Here is a 22,763-nt window from a genome sequence, read left to right on the forward strand (position 1 = left end):
ATAGATCATAAGGTCTATTATTGAGTATGGCATGGTTTTAATCCTATGCTTGTTCATGATGAGTAGTAAGGTTGTCTGCCCGACTTTGTGGGTTTTCTTAGGGTCCTCACACCGCTAAAGGCCCCTACATGCAAGTGACTCATTTAATTAGAAATGTGTCAAATGGATGTTTAAAGCCCTCTCTCTCTGTACTGTGGAAATAAGAGATATACACATTGTGGATGCGGACATTAAATAAATGAAATGAAATGGGGTTTAACGTCCTACTGTTTTGCTCGGACAGTGGCCCTAAGATCTACTCTTGTATTGAATTCCAACTGCCAAGAGATCTTTTATGTTCACCTAATGTGTAGGCCTACACAGGACCTCGGTTTTCCGTCCCATCCAAATGACTAGACAGCTGTCCTTGTCAGGCCCTTCATTCTGCACCGCTGACAAGAGAAAATTACGATAAACTTTCTCAGCCAACACCGGGAGCGAACCCACGACCTCCAGGCTAGCAAGCCAGCATCTTACTCACTGAGCCATCGTGACTCCCCAGACATTAAATAACATTATTTCACACATACACATATGTTAAAAGATAAACCTTTATTTTATAATATACAATCTACATGACAATAAAAATATACAATTACAACAAACACATAAAAGATATCTACAAAATGAATCTCTTCCAGATGATGATGATTGATGAAATAAATGAAATACTTTTAGGCCACACCAAATTGATTTTTTGTTCTTTGCGAACACCTACAAAATATTCCTTCTTATTTCTTTGAGAAAAAAAACTTATTTTAAAAACCAACAGTGTATCGTAGTGCTGTCAAAAGCTTTTAGTTCCAAATTTTTAAGTTTTGAAATTTTATAAAACAAAACATCTTGCACAAGATTCAAAAGACTATTTATTGATCAAGATGCAGAAGAGAGAGAGAAATGGAATTTAACCTCCACTTGACACAAACTAGGTTATTCCAGGTTATTCAATAATTCGCTTGTGTGTAAGGGACCCAGAGAAAACTTACGAGGTTTGACAGACGACCCTACTCCTTGTCACATACAAGCGGGATTCGAAACTATACGACTTGACAGACCTTGCGATCTAATGCACACCGGTTAAACAATTCAGCCAACCTTGAAGAACTGAAAATCAAATTCGTGCGGCCTTACAACAAATTTTTATATCATTATCAAATATAAATAAGTTAACATATAAAGAATTGTTAATGAGGTATATGAGAATTAATTCCTGGTTTCTGTACTATGATGTAACACCATCCAGTCATTATCTTTATGCTATTTAAGATAAAAACTATCATCAGATACATCGAGAAACCAAGACCTGGTCATAATCCAGCTTATAGCTGGGAACTTTAACCTCATCCACCCTGAAAATATTCAAAATAAAATACTGATTTACTAACTTCAAAACAGGTTGCCAGGCAATGAAACAACAACCATAGCAGCTAAGTCGCACAAGCAGTCTACAAAGGTTCTCACATTTATATTCTTTGTAGGTAAATACAGCATTTACAAGATACTAAAAACTGATCGAGGGAATCAATCCATGAAGTAATTATCAGAAATAATTAAAATATGATTGGCTTCTAGTTCTTCCTCGTGCTAATATTTATTATATAAAACATGTATTGGTAATCAGATAGCTTTAACTGATCAAGTTATCAAACATCATTGAAACTAAATAGACTTGTTAGTATCATGAATATAACTATTACGTATAATTACAGCGGTGACAAAAGTATGTGACCACATTTCAATAAATCGTTAAATAAAAGAAGTTGCTTTTGGAGATCAGTAAACAAAACTTAAGTTTTAATAATTACCTCTTGGCCATTAACATCAACACCGATATCGGCAAATCTTTTTACATTACTACCTCCCTTCCTTTCTACAGCTTTCTATAGAAATTAATAGAAACAACAGTTATAAATAATCAAGGGACAATGTATAGTCGTTTGGATGGGATGAAAACCGAGGTGCTTTGTACATATTGGCATGCACGTAAAAGATCCTTTGAGAGTTGGAATTCGAAATAAGAGTAGGCCGTAGTGCCGCTGTCCGGGCAAAATTTACCCATACCATACTATGGCATATGTCTGAGTTCATTAGCCCAGTTGGAGCCGAACAGTTGCACATTAAACCCTATATCATTTAGCTTTTTTAAAGTCAGTGGAATTGAGGGTGCACTATGCTTCAGTTATATGACCAGGGCCCTCAAAATATATTTCAAGTTACTTGATCTAACTTACCGAGGCTTTTAATTCTCTAGCATTTATATTATTCCTATCAGCTTCAATCTACAATATAAAACTAATATGTAAAAGCATTGGATGTCAAACTTGTAAGCACTGAAACATTCTTGAAACAGTACAGGGTGCAGTTTACTTTTTTTTGCATATAGGCCTAGCTTATTTTTGCTATATTCTTTCATTAAAAAATTGCAAAATTTATAAACGTTTGTAGCAGTTATAATCTTTGAATGGCATTTAGCGACTTAACATAGTATAACACATAGAACAGTGCTGTGTTATATTTTTTAACATTGTCTAATTAATGCATTATGTGTAGCAATATGCCCATTTTGAGCAGCAACTATTTAATTTGGATCGCAGTCATAAAATCTACCATTTCTAAACTCAGCTAGAGTATTTATTTAATAAAAATTATCAATAAAAGGCCTTTTCATTGATATTTGAACAATCCTCAAGTCCAAGTTTTGGTGATTTTGGCAAATTTGTAATTTAAGTTGTGGCCATGTCACTATACCCTTAAATAACACTCTTGAATTGCACATCTAATTTTTGTTAAAAAAATTTACAAAGTCAAAAAGCATCCTCGGTATCCACAGTGGTATCGTTCCGTTCTACTCCTCTACACCCTGGGTCCATTCACGAGGGAGACACATAATCAAATTATCTGCCCTAAGGCCTTCATACTTGTGATATTTTTATCAACCAATCAAATGGGTGAAGGGACGTAACTCGCATTTATTACAACTAAGATTATTGTGGGGAATGTAAATAACGCTGTTAAGACCGGTATGTAAGCTGTTTTTTGATTGGTTCGTAGAATCAACCTACGATGAAGGGCAGATAATTTGAATTCCTGAAAAGTCTGTGAATGAACCCAAGTCTTAGTGGAATAGAACAGAACGTTATTACTACTAGAGATACCGAGGATGGGCAAAAAGATGAAGCTATAGAATTTCGTAAAGGGTATCTATTTTTAGTTAGTATGATCACTTGTCAATAGAATGATCAGTCGTAATTATATGATAAATTTATATTATTACAACTTTACCTGTGCCTTTACTCTTTTTTCTTCTTCTCGTTTTCTTTTAATAGATGCTAATCTCTTCTCTTTTTCTATTTCTAATAATTTCTCTTTTTTTCTAATCTGCAAAGAATCAACCAAAAATTCAACGTAGATCTATTCTTCGACAAAATACATAATTATTGTGGTATGATGTTCACAGACAACATATGGTCATCTGAAATGTTTTCCCTAAAAAACTTGTTTGAAGTTGATCACAATTTTAGCTAACCAGTAGGTTCCAGATTCAGTCCTGGTGTTTGCCAAGAAATGTCCTCATGATTGTCCAGTTTGCTTTCCTCTTGTCAGTGGTGCATGATGTAGAACTTGAAAAGCATCTAGGTGTTAGGACATAATGGCAGCATGTTAAAGGCAATTGGAAATTTATTTTATGAGTAAAATTTACTACAGAAATGAAATACAATGGGGTTTAACTTCCTACTTTTCTGCTCCGACTGGACTAATGAAGACAGGCATAAGCCATACAGTGTGCTATGAGGGAATTTTATACAGACAGCAGTGTTATGGCCTACTCTTATATTGAATTCCAACTGTCAAGGGATTTTTTACGTGCACACCAATGTGTACACAGGGCTTCCTTTGTTTTCACCCATCTGAATGACTAGTCAGCTATCCTTGTCAGGCCCTCTGTCCTGCACCACTGACAAGGGGAAACTATGCTGGAAAATCCTGATGAACCTTTCTCGGCTAACACAATTTACTACAGATGAAATGACTATTTTTACCTCTTCAGCTGTCCAACCATTACTAACTTGTATATTGGTAGAAGACTGAACACTTGTTGAATCAAAACCATTTTCTCTGAAATATAAAAATACTTGCAATTAGAGGTTACAATTACAGTGTTACTAAAATTTTGCTTGAAAACAGGCGAATAAACATAACTATGATATGTACCCGTGTACATATATATGTGACCGCCTTAGACTCTTAAAACCTTTAGCCAAATTTTTAGCCAAATCAAAATTTTATTAGCCAATTCAGAATGTTTTAGCCAAATATTTTATATCATTTTTATTCATATGTTTGTTAATTAAAAATGAAAATAAATGTTTAATATGTACTTATATTGTAGTACACAAGAATATTATTTTATCTCCTTGTCCATGCAAAAGTTCACATTATTGAGAGAATGAGTGCAGATAACAAAAAAATGTTTATAGGACGTACTTCACAGTCACATGATTTAATTTACTCCATCGTCATAACAGGAAAGACACTTCGATTCTTTTTAAGACACCACTGATCAAATGCTCTGACAAATTCAAAATTTATGCATTCCGGTCCATCCATTTTTATAAGCATGAGGTCATTGAGGGTTAGCTCGACGGTCTCGGTTAAGGTCTAATTTTTGTCCACATGTTGATGAAGCCAACGAAGGACTTGCGTCCGAGATGACACTCTCACTCACGGAAGTAGATTCTGGACTAACGGTAGTCGTAGGAAGGAAAAAGTATTACCTGTCATTATTGTGCGTTTTATTTATTTGCTGCGTAAGTAAAGAAAACTTGGAGTGCCACACAAAAGGGGCGTAATTTTACAGTCTCGAGACTCAATCTTTCGGTCGTTTTAATGCGCAACGTTGACTGATTTGCGACTTGTAAGATTTACAGTCTCGAGACTCGATCTTGTGGTCGTTTTAATGCGTAACATTGACTGATTTGCAACTTGTAAGATTGAGACTAGAGTACTTAATGTACTAAAAATAGACGCTCCATCTAGTCGATCGAAAGAAGCGTTGAATGAGACGATTTCAAATTTAATATTAGCAGATTTACAAAATAACACTCTCTAAAATTCATTCGCCAAATTTTTCGCCAGTATCATCAATTTATTCGCCAATAAAAATAATTGTCGCCATTGGCGAATGTCTAGGGCGGTCACTGAGGTTGTAATAAATAGTGTGCATTTTCTTACACCCTTAATCATGAACCTATCTATATTCAGATGTTTTTCTGTATATGAAACATACAATCTGGGTATTTAAAGCCATTCACTGTACAAAAGATTACAACAAAGTTGTCAATAAATGAACCTTTTCCAGAAAAATCACGACCAAATAATAAGTCAGCCTTCCCAATGTGCAGTATGAAGGAGATTCAAAATAAGTTGTTCCTCAAAGCAACTAATTCAATTTGCTAAATCCATTGTCTAATGTTATTCTCTCACAGACCTCTCTGTGGGATGAAGACATAGTTTAGAGATTATACTTATAATAATAATAATAAATAAGATTATACTAACTTTAATTTATCTTCTAAAAACTTTATAATGGAAGGTAAATCTTTCTCTTCTATATACATTATATTATCATCTACCTGTAATCATATATAGAAAATTCCTGTTCATTCATTCATACGCCCACATTTTGCAAGTGATAGATAGAGAACAAGCTAAAAAAAACCCCACTATTTATCGTACAATCAGGGGCCATTATCCTGGATGTTACAGGAACCAAGATCTTTGGGCTGTAAGTTTCATCTTAATTGGATAAAAATTGTGACCTCTCGGGCGTCCACAAGCTAAAAACGTGGTTTTTCATACAATCAGGGGCCATAATCCTTAAGTTACGATCCGATACATGCCAATATCGACAAGAACCGAGATCTTTGGGATAAAATTGTGACCTGCATCTACAAACAAATGTGATCGAATGTACGGACGGACGAACGAACTGGGGCAACAGCATAATATGTCATATTTACTATTCATTGGTATATAATTAAAACAAACAGTATTTCTGTGACGCACGCCACACAAAGGAGAACTTTTTCTGGAAATCGTTGTGTCTGTCCATTGGGTTCTTTTATGAAGTTTCTTACTTACCCTTTTTGACAAAAGATCTTTCTCAACTTGAACTTTGTCACTTTAATAAAGCCCGGATCCATTCACGTTTTTTTAATTGTTTGTCTCTTTGTGTTTTTCTGAGTATGATGTCTTGTCCGTGTATTTGTTTTTGTGTAAATTTTGTGTGGTGTGCACCTTACTACTCACCTCAACCCATCCTATTGCTAACATCAACTCTTGTCCACCACTAAACTGCCATATTTTCTTACTTAAAGATTTGCTGTCCTTTTTTATTTTTTTATATTTTTCTTCTTGAGGATTTGCTTCTATATTTCTTAAATCAAATCAAATGAAACATAAATAAACATATATCAGCTTGAAAAAAATAGATATATTGAACTAGACCCAAAATGTGTTTGCTGTCATCTCTCTCTGTGTCTCTCCCTTCTCTCACTCACTGTGGTACAAATTCCAAAGATCATTTTTTTTCTATTTGCCTTATATTTAAAGATGGGTTCCCGCGTACAAACTGGGTGATTTAATGGTATATATGGACCAAAAACATATTCAAACTAATTAATTTTTCATAATTATGCTTCAAATCCTTCTCAACCATTGTAATTGCGAAGGAATGCCCGGCTATTAAAATTCGATCAAACCAGGTCATGTTTACGTCACGTCTTGGAAATCAGAGGAGAATTCATTGCATACATAAGACGATGTTGTCTTTAATCGCTTACTATTTATTACAAATATCGAATCCTAATTAAATTCTCGGATTATCCACTACCCGCGTCTTTTTCTGTCATTTTTATCTCAGAAAGTGTTGTACATCTAACTCTTCATAAAGTTTATCAACTTGTACATCAAGCACTCAATGTTCGCGTGTGACCTTTGACATCACGCATGCAGAAATTCTTAATCGTCGGGCTGTTGATTAGGGGAACCCTTACATCTTTGTCCTGTATACGCTCCATGAGTGTTTTTCGGGGAATCCAGTATTTTTCTTGCAAGATTGGATATCTCTACTTTCCATATATACCAAAATTGCCATACTTTTATTGGAAATAACCACCCGATAAATTCCTTTCTGGGAACCCATCTTTAAGACAAAAATTAATTCAGGTCTACACTTGTTGTGAAACTGAACAAAAGGATACCTGGCAATTTGTCTTTGAGCACAAGAATCCTATATATCTTGATGTCATTTGGACCACAAATACCAACTCAGCTTAGAAGTTCCGTTACAGGAAGATTTACTAACAATTATCCAAAATACCCTCAAAATGTTATCTGACCTTGTTTGATTACCCTGAATTAAAATTTTCTGCATTAGGCCTTAATAAAATGAATGTTAGGAATCTTGTGTCTTGATTTCGTACCTGCATATTTTTATAACCAAATCAATGGCTGCTTTAAAATCTGCTTGTGACAGGCATTCTGACTGAAGTAGTAGTAGACAGGCACCTATAGATTCTGTTTCTGGCAAAATATTGGGAGATGCCATTTCTCTTCTTTTTTTTTACAAATTATGATCTGTCATCAATTCACCTTTTCAACTTTATCCCTGTATAAACAGAATGACAAAATAACTGAATGATTAGAAAACACACATCATCTATTTCTGTGTTAGTGTAAATAACATACCCTCAGCCCAAATTTTATGGGTTAAAATACATGTACATAGGTCTGTAAACTGTTATAAGGAGTCAACCTTTTAGGTTTAAAAACCTCTGGTGGAAATGCTGTGCATTCAAAAAATACTATCCTTGCACTAGTGTTTTATCTGTCCACAGCCTTGGTTTATGATAATCAAACTAGAATTATGGATTTTCATAACATTTCGGTCTCACAATGTTTTGGACCGACGTCCTTTCGGACTCAACAAAATATATCCTCGAAGTTGAAATGAAAGGTTGAACACAACTGTCAAATCAGTTTATAATAAGCCAAAAATGATTTTGTAAGATAACATGCAGGTAAAATTTACCGTTCGACATCAATGTAATTAATTTCTATTTGTACTGTTTATGTATATTTATCCGAAACCTTGTTATTAAGAAGTCTGGAAAAAATCAACAGACTGACTCTGAAGTGTCGTTTGTGTAGAGTCCGAAAGGTTTCAGGACCGAAAAGTCGTGCTACCGAAATATGATGGTAGACAGAGGGATTCTAATCATGTCAATGATGACCATATACGGTACATCTTATTTATGGTAACATTATTAGTCAGTCTTTTATTAGTTTTATTCACTAGTCTACCATAATGATGCCATATACAACTGCTGTTAATTACTGATATTTTCAATTTTCATCAATTTTAGATACAATATATTTCAATATATTATATTATACAAAAAATACGGTAGGCCTAGTCTACTAGTACTACTATAGTATAATTAGTATCGTAGTAGTAGTAGGCCTATTAATTACTAAATTAAAATTGTTCTCCCAAAAATTATATTATTAATTATAAGATAAATATTTAATTAAGAAATAAAAAGGAAAAATCCCTCATTACAAAAGTAGGGTAATATAAGACCTGTTCTAAGAGTATAATTCAACAAAAGAGCACCACATATTATACACGTAGTGACGTACCTTTCAATACGAAAATGAAATTTGCTGAATAATGGATTGCTTCGTCCACGGCACTGGAGCCGTCTACTTACAGTTTATTTCCGGTTTATTTCATAGCGCCACCTATGATCGAACTATTTTTCCATAGAAACGGTATTAACTACCGGATTATAACATTTATGTATTTTGGCGAAAATTATGGATATTCAAAGAAAAGTCAATATGGAGATGAAGTTTGAAACACAACATTGAAATATATTTAATCTACGAAGATACATACGTGAACTGTCAATCGGACACCATATTAGTGTATTAACTTCCTTTGATGTGATTGGGTTGTAAACAAATGGCCGACAAATAGAACGGAAAAATGTCTTTGGCGGAAAAGAAATACGACCTTGCTCTTTTTAATACTTTGACGGACAAAAAGATACGGAATCATCCATGGTACTATATTTTACTTACTAATTTTCTCATATTTCGAGCGGCGCATAGGCTTTGGTAGCCCTGTATCTATTTTGTTTGTTTATTTGATTTTTTGTTTGAGCCTGAGTATCAGATAATTACAATGATAGAGAGAGAGAGAGAGAGAGAGAGAGAGAGAAATGGGGTTTAACGTCCACTCGACACAAACTAGGTCATTTCGGGACAAACATATGGTTTAATTTTATTTACATAATTCGCTTGCACGTAGGGGTCTTTAGCAGTGGGAGGAAACAGGAGGACCCAGAGAAAACCCACGAGGTTGGACAGGCGACCCTACTCCTTGCCACATACAACCGGGAAATCGAAACCACGCCAGTCAACTCAATGGCAGACTTTATGATATAGCGCGCGCACGCTAACCATTCAGCCATCCAACCCCCCAGATACGATGATAGGCCTATGATAATGATTGATATATATATAAATAATGATATCGTTTTGGCGATCATGTTTGATCTGACTCCTTTTTATAATTTCCATCACTTTTACATTCCATCACTTTTACATTCCACCTATTTTACATTTTAGGGTTAGGGTCAGCTATTTAAGATAAAAGTAGCTAGATCTAAGTCTCTAACTCAATATCATCAAAAATCTTCGACATTGAAAACACAAATTATTTGTCAATTCAAATCAACATTGGTCTTGTGATCTTACAGGGAAAAGATGGGCTTCTGATATCCAATATTCAAGATAGAAAAAAACATTTTGTCTTTGGCACACGAATCGTGTACCATAATGCGTTTCAGTGCCATTTGTAACAAGAGACTCAAAGAACGCGGCTAGACATATTCCACAAGTCATGTCAAATGGTGACGCTATATTCTTATCTGGAGAGCATGCGCAATAAATACCATCGGTTTAGACTGGAATAACCAGACGCTAAAGATTGTCTTCAATTGAGACTTCTGGCGTATTTTGCCGAACATAACTGATTAGAAATTACAGTAAAAACAGAAATGATTGAATGTAAAGCAGTTTATATACATTCATATTACATTAATATATGCGTTGCGGCCCATTTGTGTCAATTTCTAGATCCCAAATATTAGCGATTTAGCTCCTTTAAAACCTATAAATTTAGGTTTAGGCTTAGGGGTTTAAGATTAAAACCAATTAATGAATGAGTAAGACAAAATCTTCAACAACAATGAAATATTGAGACACAAAAATGGGAGTCACATTTTTTGGGGGAGTATTTGTGCAAATCAAAACGACTAAATTCAAGATTGAAGAAAAATATGTCTGAGTGAATTAGATTGTCTGACATTACAGATTGTTGAAAATAAACCCGACCCGATGCGATAGTACAATTAGTAGGTAAAATTGATGATTCCACTGCATTGCATTTTATTGTCTAGTAGTAGCCTGTGTAGGGTATGGTGATTGCCTGATAGTGATTGGTGTATGTATATGAATAGAAATTCAGACTTCTGTGCATACATGTATATTAATATATAATTCTCATTGAAATAAAAGTGAAACCTTAGCCTACCAATATCACAGCATTACATGATTTGATAAAATCCATCGGGTCCAGAATTAGTATACACATTTGATTAAACATCACTTTAAAAATGTAGAAAAACTGTTTGGTACTATTGGTAACAATTTTAGTTGTCCACTCTTTGATGCTAACAAATTCTAAACTGATTACATACCTCCTGTGTATGTTGGATTTGTTAATGCCGTTCAGTGACTTAGATTGGATTAGTTAATGAATTTTACACCCTGAAGAACACACAGCGGCAAAAAGTTAAGATTATTCATATTTTTTCCACTTACTCTGATATGGTCAGTGGACTGACATAAGTACAAATAAATTCAAACTACATGTAGTACATGTAAGTACGTCAGTACAAGTAACAAGCACTGAAAAATAGCTGGGTGGTAAGAGGCTACATAAACCTTACCATTTTTATTTTGTATTGCAATACAAAATGCCACCTGTCCGTATATTTGATGATGACAAATGGGGAAACTAAAGGTTATCTTCATCTTTATTATGGGGCAACCTTATTCTGGTTCTGTATTTATTATGGGGCAACCTTATTCTGGTTCTGTATTTATTATGGGGCAACCTTATTCTGGTTCTGTATTTATTATGGGGCAACCTTATTCTGGTTCTGTATTTATTAATGGGGCAACCTTATTCTGGTTCTGTATTTATTAATGGGGCAACCTTATTCTGGTTAGAAAAATTCAGTTTTAAAAGATATGAACTTTAATTTAAAGTTTAAAATAATTTATAAATGTAGGTTATGATAAACTATCATCAGATTTAAGAACTTGCATTGAATGTAGATTACTAATTAAAATGCATACGGTATGGTACAAAAAATGGCCACAGCTACACATCAGCAATAAGTAAATGACAAGAAAAGAATGACCACTTCTAGATTTAAACAAATTAAACAATTGAGATTCTAAGATACATGTAGTCATCACTAGAAAACTCAATTAACATTCTTAAACATATGCATTCATTATACATATAATACTTTGCTTTATTGGCAGATTTTGTCCATCATAGAGTAATATTCTATACCTGTAAAAATCATCAATACAAATTACCAATACCAGTCTGCTAGAAGCAATCAACATCAAAATGATTCTTAATACCTATGCTATGATTAAACCAACAACGTAACTTGCATTATCTTTTCCCATTCCATTTATTTTAATCTTCTATTTTAAAATTTTATGTTCCTTGATTTTTTTTTACATTTCAATTCTTTTGTTGTTCCATTTTGCAATTTTATGTTTGTTGATTCTTTTTTTTATTTTAAGCTGTTTTGTTTGTATTATCTTTATAATTTTGTACTAATAGAGGCCTATATACATATTAAAAAATAAATATTGATGTTCAATAGACAAAGAGATATTATATAAAAACTAGTCAGACACTAACTGTGTGCATTATTTTGGACATAATTATATATTCTGCAACCTGTTTGTGAAGGATAACATTTAATTAAAGCTATATAAATTATGTGACATTCAATTCATATCAGTACCAAAATCCCTGAAAATTTCAGGTAGTATTGTTTCACTGAACTGAGCCCAATATCAGAATTAAAGATAGAGAAATGGGGTTTAAAGTCCATTTGACACAAACTAGGTCATTTTGGGACTAACATGGCTCACTGTTTTTCATTAATTCACTTGTGCGTATGGGTCTTTTGCAGTGGGAGAAAACCGAAGGACCCTAGATCCTTGTCACGTACAGACTCAATGACAGATCTTATGATCTAAAGCACATGCTTTAAACCAATCCATCGTCCCTTCAGAATTAAAACAGTTGTTGTTTAGAGATAAAATCTTAATTTGGACTTTGTACAAACTAGTAAACACTATAAGGTTAACTCCTGAAATAATCTCAAATAATATAAATTAATATTATTGAAATATTTCATAATTTTTGTTCTCAATTGTTTTTCAGGTATAAAGAACGGCTTAGAACAAAATATATCAAATCACTGTCACCAGGAGAAACATCAAAATGTCTTATTGCAAAAGATTGGATGTTTTTAAAAGATGGTTTAGATGATTATCGAGATGGCTTACCACCTCCAGCTAATGGAGAAGAAGTTTTTATTAAGGTACAAATGTTTCTAATATTATAAATATTGTTATAATCTCAGTGATTTCAGCATATTGACACCATCTTTTTTTGACAGCTATATCATACCTGATCTCTAACCCTTATTCACATGTAACACAAGTCACATGAGTGGTGGAGAGATTCTGGTTTATCTTGAGCTGGATTCTCTAATTTTAAAAATAATTCAGTCCAGTAGGTTTGGGAAAAATATCTGTTTAAAATTTCTCACTGATTTTTATTTCATCTCATTTTAAATAACCTAGGACTACATCACAAAACCCAAGGCAGATCATGGTTGTATTCTTCTATTGAGAGCACTACTTTGAGATATTTATTTTGGTGCATGGGTGACATATTGTAACACCCATAGTACTGCCTAGAAATAATATCCATAGTTTATGGTTTTTCTATGTTGTATTTATTATACCTAAATTAATCATGGCTGAAACATTTGACATTGTTAAAGATGCATTATGTAGCCAAATCTGTCGATTGCAGATCTTTCTTTTGGCCTCAAATGTTATATAAATTATTATAATTAACTCTCTAGTCCATCGAATGGCTGTGATTTTGAACAGATTGAAAAACAACGGTCCTTTTTTAATCATTTAATTTAAAAATGAATTACAAAGACTTTGTTTATTAGCAGTGAAATTCGAGACTATTCTCTTATTCAAAAAGTCATAACTTTGCTTAGAATGAAGTAATTTGATTGAAATTTTTGATATTTTTCCCTTTTTATTACCTATTTTTAAACTATCATAGCGAGAACTGTTAGCTCTTTATCTAAATCTTACATAATGCGTAAGGGTTTGGTGGCTAAATAGTTAACAAATGTGTGTCAGATCATTAAGTCCAGTGGTGTGGTTTCAATTCCTTGCTTGTATGTAACAAGGAGTAGGGTCATCTGTCCAGCCTTGTGGATTTTCTCTGGGTCCTCCAGTTTCCTCCCACTCTATGCACAAGCAAATTATTGAAAAAAACAAATTGAACCATATGTTAGTCCCGAAATGACCTAGTTTGTGTTGAGTGGACTTTAAACCTCATTTATCTCTCTCTAACATAATGTATCTTTATCCTGTAGTTCAAGTTTTGTAGTCAGTTGATTTGATTTTTTTTCAGGGAAATAAAGGTCCTTCACCATGTATTATTGGTAGCAGTGAAAGTATAGAACCTGTAAAACGCCCTGTTGTTAAAAACCGTTTCGATAAATACCAAGTTTGTTTTTCACGTATCACACCACAACAACAACAGAAACGAGAACATATTGAAGAAATAGAATATGGTTTATTACAACATCCACTTGCATTATATCCTCATTTAGAAGAAAGTGTTCCTACAGAAGTAAGATTTAATACCATTATATCTTTATTAGAATTCCTGTTGTGTTTAGAAAATACATACATTGTACTCTATGTAGTCAACATGGATAATGATTGCACATGTTCTGTCATTTAGAAGATACATAATTCATCTGAAGCATTATGGGCTTGTAGAGAATATTATTAATTGAACTTTCCTTGAGCGTAATGAACAATTGATGGTAATGAATCAAGCCTTTTAATAACCATGCATGTTGTGTAAGATATTCTCTTCATGCATTGAGTATCAGTGTTAATATTATCAACATGGTGCTGTACTTGATGGCTGAAAGCTTAATTTCATGGTCTGTGTTTTGAACATGGGAATGAAAAAAAAATCCATCTCTGAAGTGGGTGTATTTTATACATGGCTGTGTGTTGTATCCATTGCTTACAGTTAAATTCTGCTGGAAGGGTTTCTCAAGAATCTCTCCTGCAGCCACATCTAGAAGATTATTATTTGAATTAGAAAACAAGATATCCAGATCCAAACCTCAGTGATTAGTTGTTGTTTTTTGTATTGTCAGTTATTTGAAGATGTGGTGGATATTTTGGATCCAGAGATGAATATTGAATCAGATGAAGAAGATTCTATAAAAGGTGATTTAGGGAAAGAGAGAGATGGAGATACTCGAACTAAATCTACAGAACCACCCAGTAGCGTCAGGAATGATGCAGAGTAAGTCATTATAAATTCTTCCTACAGGCAATGCTAGAAACTATGTAGCCGACATTTATACTTTCAAATTTAAAAAAAAAAGAAAATATACAAAAACACTGATTAAAAACAGGATGTTATTTAGACGTATCTGTAACATGTTCAGAGAGTCATGGTCAGTTGTTGATATTTGCATCATACTCCATATTTGGTTAATTCTTTGCCTCATTGGGCATAATTAACCAATCAGCTGATTAATAAGAGATATCGGGGGATATAAAAGACCAGAACTAGCCTTGGCTGGACAGATACACCTATCCTAAGACAAACATTTTAAGTAAAAAATTGCAGTAACTTAAGTTCAAGATCAGGGAGCTGTAATGGTATACATGCCAGTCATACTTTGTGGCCAGAAACAAAGAATGTGTAGCAGGGATAGTTTTACACGTCGGATTTGGTAAGCTTGTGATTTAGTTTCCATATTCGACCGGCTATACTACAAAAAAAAACCAAATGACGATCCATGGATTTATTTATATTTATTTATATAACAGTGAAGAAGATGGTATGAGAAATCCATACAGATGGCTTCCAAGGAAAGAAGAGAAAAAAGATAACAAGAAAAAGAATGAAAGACGTCCTAGCTCTCCATCACAGGTAGATCTGAGGGTTGACATATCTCTGCTCTATATTACAGTACAGTGTATGATTACAGATCACCACTAGATCCATTCACTTGATTTTATATTTGTTTGTTTATTGCTTGCAATGTCTGTGTCTTGTCCGCAGTATTGTCTTTTCGGTTTTATTCACGTGTAGTGCAGTCCTGCACTTAATATAAGATTTTGAAATGCTTTTAGCAAATTTATTTTAAGTTATCTGCACGTTGTTAATTTGTTTGCTATTTGATGTGTATGATTTTATTTTCAAATTGTTTTTGTTTTGTAGGAGGAACATATAAACCGAGTAACTAAAGATTTCTGTAAATGGGTAGCAGATCTTGGTGGTGAAAGTAATAATATAGAAGAATCTACTATAACTAGTCTATTTGCCAGTGGCTATGAGACCAAGCCAGCGTTATCTGTTCCTATACATGTAGTAGAATTAACAAATGTTCCACCAGAACTCCGAATGTCAGCACCGGTACCAGCACAAGTACAAATCACTAAAAATCTACCAGCAGAAGAAGAAAAACAAAAACCATGGGTAAGTTAATGCTTCAATCAGGAACTCCAAGTTAGTCAGTGATAGTTGGCCTTGCATCTAAATATTCTTAATCCAAATATTAACCTTCTTTTTGACTTAGATCTTCATTCATGCCAATATAAATTACAAATTTAACCTCCCATCTCTCCCCCCCCCTCCCCCATCTTATTTAACAGTTTTTATAAAATGAAATGAGCAATGGGATTAAATTAACAATGTGCTACTTTCCTTACACCAACTTGGCTAATGAACACAGGTGAGAAAGTTTACCTGAAATACCTGGTAGGACAACAGTGCTACATTTCAAAAGCTTACTATCAAGCTTTATTTTACATGAATGCCAACATGTACACAGCCCTCAGTTTAGCTTAACATCCGAATGAATGGATGTATCCCTTGCCAGGCCCTCCATCCTGCACCATAGACAAGGGAGATAGTTCTCATTAAATCATTAAAGAATTGTTGAACATTTTTCCAATTTTATCTTTTTGAATAGAAATACTCCGGTGCTTATGAACCAAGTTGGGCAAAGTTCCGATATGGTTCTTGGTATTTACAACCTAAAACCTGGAAAAAAAGAGATTGGGAAGATCCATTGATGGACCCAAAGGAACTGAAAAATCAAGAAATGTCAGAAGCTAAGAAAAAGAGTCAAGATTTGGTAAGAATTTGAATTAAAGTAGTTAATCCATTTCAATCATTTTTTAAGCAATGTACTCAAATTGATTATTGTAGCCCAAAATGGAAATTTCTTGAATTCTGATTGGTCGAAAAGTGGCGTCGAATGAGTATAACAGTCCTCTAAATTTCCTGGGCGACTCACTGCGAATGAATATTTTCTGGGTGCTAGACTCTGTTTGCAGTGGCCAAAAATTCTACACCTCAAAACTTTATTCTTGGAAATCTTCATGAATTTTTTCTTGTATGTCATCAACAATGAAATTCAACCATTGGCTTATTGAAACACTCACCTGAAACACATAAAAAACAAAGTTAGTGAGTGTATTTGAAGCATAATAAGTAAATTTAATTTCAAGGCTGGTCTGACAATAACAGTTGCTATGGTCATTCTATCATAATCAGACTGGTAACCAAGTGAATAAAAATACTACAATTTATTGAACTCCGTATGGATCGTAATATATTTTTAAAAATATACAAGTCGGGCTGATACTGATATGAATAGGACAGAGACTAATTTTCATACATAGGCCATGTTTTTTTCCGAAGAAAAACAATCACATTCACAGCGTCGAAATGACAACGTAAACAAGCATAGCAACCACATGCGTACGCTACACAGCATATATCTACACGGTCACACAAGTGTATGGACATTTATCAAACACGATATGCAATTTGTTTCGAACCTAGTCACTGCTGGAGTTCAAAATCATTTAAAAAGTACATAAAATACACTTACGATTTCTGTTTCGATCTTTAAAATTATCGCAGAGTGACCTCCCTTCCCTTTCCAAACAGACACAATTAACCAGTCGCTTAGTGAACCAAATAGAATGGAAATGAGTGTTATTTTATTACGTCACGGATATTTTCATTACGTCAAAATTGTTTTCCTTGGTATTTACAACATTAAAACCAAAAAAACGACCGTCAACTATCGCGAAAGAAAGAATTCCAAGAAAAATGTTAAATATTTTGGGCTACAATATCGATAAACACCTCCTGTTTAGCATTTATCGGACTGTTATTGTCCATTTGATACCGCTTAAATTTTTCATTAGAGGCGCTCGATCGCTACGCAATCTCGGCCTCTAATGATTTAAGCGGTATCAAATGGACAATAACAGTCCTCTAAATACTAAACAGTCGGTGTTTATCTCCTAATTTAAACATACATTATGCAAGAGCTAAATCTGCTTATTGCAGTTCTTTCTTTAGGCCTGAAATGTTATCTAAATTATTAATTAGACATTAGTTAACATATCCAGACCATAATCAACTCTCGATGCCATCATTAGTCTGTGATATTTAGTGGATTTGAATACATTTTTTGATGGATAATTTTAACGTAAAAATGGATAATTGAGACTTTGTTTATTATTGTACCAACGTTACCCTAAAATTGAATCGCTAATATCTAGTTTCAGACTAGAGTGAAGCAATTTGACAGAAATTTTCAGTATATTCTGTTTTCATTATTTATTTTTTAACTATTATAGCGAGAACTGTCAGCTTGTTATCTAATGTCCCTTTAAAGGACTTATACCTCTATTCTTTGCACCCTTAATATAGACAAATATGGGTCTTTTTTAAAAATTGTAATTTCTAATCGTTGGAATATGCGAACGGTCTAAATTTAACGACAGTCGTTTGCACTTACTTAGTCCATTCAACACAGGTTTTTTATTATTAATATTATTTTGTCGTTTGTGAATCAGCCATTTCGCATTGTCTTCTTGGATATGTTGGATATTCAGTGAGATTATATAGAGATCTGTCAATAGATTTTTATCCAACATGTATAAGTGACATTAGATTATGTATACATCTCTGCAGAGAATACAGAGTGTGCAAGAATTTTCAGTTTGTCATATCTTTGTGTAAAAAACTAAATATACTATTCAAAAAAAGTAGGGGATATTTGATTTTGGGGGCATAATACTAAAATATGCAAATGACTACGAAAAAAGTCACTATAGAACCTAACAGAAGAAACATTTCCAGTTACATGTGACGCCCAAACGCACCAATAGCTACCGCATGGAATGCAGGTGATGCTTGGGATCATCATGGGGGTCCAACCCAAGATTTGCACGACTCTGACTTTGAATGTTACAATCATTGTGGCATTGAATTCCAGGGTGGAAACATCAGTTTAATTGTTTTAGTGACCAGAAAACAAATTTTGATATGCATCGGCTTACCAAAAATGAAAGGTTACGTGCCCTTGGCATGCTACAGATCGGCACAACACAGGCGGTTGTGGCGCGGACGATGAATGTTTCTCAGTCTGTCATAAGCAGGCTATGGTCCAGATACCGTGATACACAATCTGTACAGGACAGACCACGCTCAGGTCGACCAAGGGCGACAACTCAAGCCCAGGATCGATTTATCCATACCTTGGCCTTGAGAAATCGTGTCATCACAGCAAATCAGATCAGCGCTCGTCTTCAAACAGACACTGGTGTGAGAGTGAGTGGCCAGACGATTCGGAATCGACTGCATAGGGGTCACCTTCGCGCCCGACGTCCTCGCGTGATCCCTTGTTTGAGAGATCATCACATTCAGACAAGACGTCGTTGGTGTAGGGATCGTCAACACTGGGATAATCGACGCTGGAGCAATGTGATGTTTTCAGATGAGTCAAGGTTCACTGTTGATTTTTTGGACAGACGTAGGAGGGTGTGGCGTCGTCGAAACGAGCGCTTCCAAGACGTTAACGTCATCAGACATGATCGATTTGGGGGTGGTTCTGTTATGGTGTGGGGAGGCATCACTGTTGCTGGAAGAACGGCTTTACATGTTGTTGCAGGGCGTGTTACAGGCCAGTACTACCGGGACAACATCTTGGCAGGCCATGTTGTGCCGTTCGCACGACGTCATGGCCGCCGTTTCATCTTCCAGGATGACAACGCAAGATGTCACAGGGCCAGGATCATTACAGGTTACCTCCAACAACAGAACATCACCACATTACCTTGGCCAGCACTGAGTCCCGACCTCTCCCCCATCGAGCATGTCTGGGACATGCTTGGACAGAGGTTACGTCAACGTCAACAACGTCCTGCCAATGTCCAAGAACTTGCTGCTGCGTTGCAACAGGAATGGGACAATCTGGACCAAAATGACCTTAGACGTCTCATTAGGAGTATGCCACGTCGGATCAATGCTTGTTTGGCAAACAGAGGAGGATTTACCCGTTACTGACTTGGTTGTGATGCTGTGGTAACTTTGCTGTTTGACCCCGGGTATCATTTTACCCTTATAATGGTCAGTCTGTGCCTTACTTAGTCTAACGATCATTTGGAATAAATCGATGAATGTGAACTTCATTTCATTTTGTCATTTGTTTCTTTGTCAGTTTCATTAGGTGACTTTAATAACACTTAAAAATCAAATATCCCCTACTTTTTTTGAATAGTATAGTAAATAGATTTTTAAAATATACTGTCAATTTACATGATTATTATTAATTAGCATTAAAATGTTATTGTTTTATTTGCAGAATGAAGATTTATCTACCATGCATGGTGCACAGGCCTTTATGGATTTTATAAATAGAAAAGGAACGAGAAAAATTGAGGTAAATAATTTCCATATAATGTTTCAAAATCAACCATATTTGATTACTGTAATGGTTTAGAACTTTTGATGCACAAAAAGCTACTAGCTTGCGGTCCTCCTGCACTTATTATTAGAAACCATATTTAGAAACAAGGAATCCCAGTCAATAAAAATTACACCCACTAGCAGCTTTATCTTCCATGATGTCTAATAAAAGGTTGTAAGAAGACAAGAGCAACACAGTAACCCAAAATGTAATGTTGTCCCTTAGGCTAGTTTTCAATGACTAGGGGGAATAACTGAAGTAAAAAGTATTTCTGTGGACTAATCTTTATATAGTTGGGAACCATGGTGACTCAGTAAGACATTAGCTCGCTAATCTGGAGGTCCCGGAAAAGTTCATCAGAATTTTCCCGGTGTGGTTTCCCCTTATCAGTGGTGTCAATCTGATTAAAACACAGATCCTATTACGTTTCGTATTTTATAGTCCAAAATTTCGTTTTACTTATCTTTACTACACTAGAATCTGGAAGAGTTGTTATATTACCGGCGTTTTGGTTGAAGTGAGGGATTAGCCAATTTCTTGGTGTGTCGTGCACGAAACTGTGGGTATCCCACAGGAAACATCAATGCTGATTGGTTAATCAATTGTCTGGCGTCATAGGGTCAAAAGTCGCTCGCATGACCCCTGGCACAACCTCCCACTACAACCAGTCCGATCTTCATGAAGTGGAGGCCATCGAAAGTATCAAAAAAAACAAAACGAAATATGTCGGCAATATCACATTGTTAAATAAAGCTATTTTACAGATATAGATATGTATTTTAATGAGATTGCAGTGGTACAGGACAAAAACTGAGGTCCCATGTACACATTGGTGTTGGAACTTTGAAATTGAAGATATGTATTTATAATGATAGTCTGTTATAGCAAGTCCAGGATGACCGCACTATATACAAACAAAACACAGATAATTTGCAGAAAACATGACACACAAATTACAGACATTGTAAACAATAAACGTATATATATATATATCAAATAAAATGAATGGATCTGGGGGCCAGTCGTAAGCGTCCACTGCACTGTACAGCCCCGGGCCTCCAATGATACAGGCTTCACTCAAAATAAAAAACAAACTTTCAATAAACCAGAGAAAAACTTGGCAACAGTATGATTTTTTGATTTTTTATATATATATATATTTCAGTTTTTGGAACAAGTATCAGAAATTCAACTAAGACAGAAAGCCGATGAACAGCGCCGAGTTGAAGCAGAAATACTTTCTAAAAATAAAAGACATCATGTTCGAAAATAAATCAAATCTGAAATATAATTATTCAAAATTCACCTAGTCTACCATTTGTCCGAGATTTCATTCACTTGTAAACAGTTATATTTTCTGCAGCATTAAAACCGCACCAGAATTAAATTTCCACCTGCAACTATTACTAACGAGTGTTTTCCATAGTTTTTGTTTGAAAGGCAATGATATGAAGGAGTAAAATATACAATTCTGGACACATGTAATTATTATTAACAGTATTTGAGTGCAGCTTGCTACTCTTACATACGCCCTTCCAGAAAAATTGGTAGGTCACAATTTCGAGGATGTTTGACACATAAAGTTTTGTTAATTACATACGATTCCCTTTCATCATCGAGATTAACACAGAAATTGATTAATTATACATTAGAGCTCTAACGTCACGATATTGCTATTTGGAAAAAAATGTCATTAATCACATGTATTTGGGCTCTAATTTCAACATATTGCCTACTGGACAATCTTCACTTACTTTTTTAACCACAGATTTACCAGAAATATTTGTATTACTCTTTTTAAGTGTAAGGAATTTATTTTAATTGTTTTCACACGAAAAACTTTGGAATCGTGTTTATGCTCTCAAAACACATTATTATTTCATAGTTTCTTGCCAGCCATTCCAATTTTGATGTGTACATTACTCTGGATCAAAATGTGCATACAGATACACTCATAAACCTGATGTATTGTCTAGTATCATATTGACCAATGTCAATTTAGTAAAATATTTAATAAAATAAACTTATATCAAATCCAATTATTTTATAACAAAATTTTAACTCACTATCACTACTATTTGTTTTTTAAGTTATTTTATTTTGTAAAAAAAACCAACATATGTTTTTATATGAGCTAACAAACCCACATATTTTGACAATAATACAGTATGTTGATTTCTTGAAGCAGATATATTTATTGTTTTCTCTAGATTTTGTTATTTGTCTGTGATATATTGACTTATTGTACATATATATTAATACTAAAATTAAAAACTTTTATTTACAGACCTTCCAGGATTTTTGTGCATTTTTTTTTACTTTTTCAAGAGAATTTAATTGATATATTTTTTGATTCATGAATCTGAATTTGGTGTTCTGTTATAATGCTTGGGTTTGGGTGGCCGAATCGTCTAACAGGCATGCTTTAGA

General features: G+C 34.3%; 1 protein-coding gene and 1 long non-coding RNA gene across 2 annotated transcripts; one reads left to right on the forward strand and one right to left on the reverse strand.

Annotated features, from left to right (window-relative positions):
* Positions 1–572: 572 nt before the first annotated feature.
* On the reverse strand, positions 573–8,839 carry LOC126830828 (uncharacterized). Its single transcript, XR_007683992.2, has 9 exons — positions 8,743–8,839; positions 7,524–7,708; positions 6,349–6,475; positions 5,599–5,672; positions 4,080–4,155; positions 3,322–3,417; positions 2,271–2,318; positions 1,845–1,919; positions 573–1,388 (listed from the first exon to the last, which is right to left on the reverse strand). It is a non-coding gene; the product is annotated as an uncharacterized LOC126830828 (long non-coding RNA).
* Positions 8,836–22,601, forward strand: LOC126830823 (protein FAM47E). The gene is made up of 9 exons (XM_050561250.2): positions 8,836–9,168; positions 12,650–12,809; positions 13,934–14,155; positions 14,700–14,851; positions 15,385–15,487; positions 15,779–16,036; positions 16,533–16,697; positions 20,229–20,306; positions 21,499–22,601. Exons 1-9 carry the CDS (start codon positions 9,092–9,094, stop codon positions 21,604–21,606), a joined length of 1,323 nt encoding a protein of 440 aa, XP_050417207.1. The 5' UTR covers positions 8,836–9,091; the 3' UTR covers positions 21,607–22,601.
* Positions 22,602–22,763: the final 162 nt, after the last annotated feature.

The sequence above is a fragment of the Patella vulgata genome, chromosome 8 (assembly GCF_932274485.2).
Source record: "Patella vulgata chromosome 8, xgPatVulg1.2, whole genome shotgun sequence".
Classification (NCBI taxonomy): domain Eukaryota; kingdom Metazoa; phylum Mollusca; class Gastropoda; family Patellidae; genus Patella; species Patella vulgata.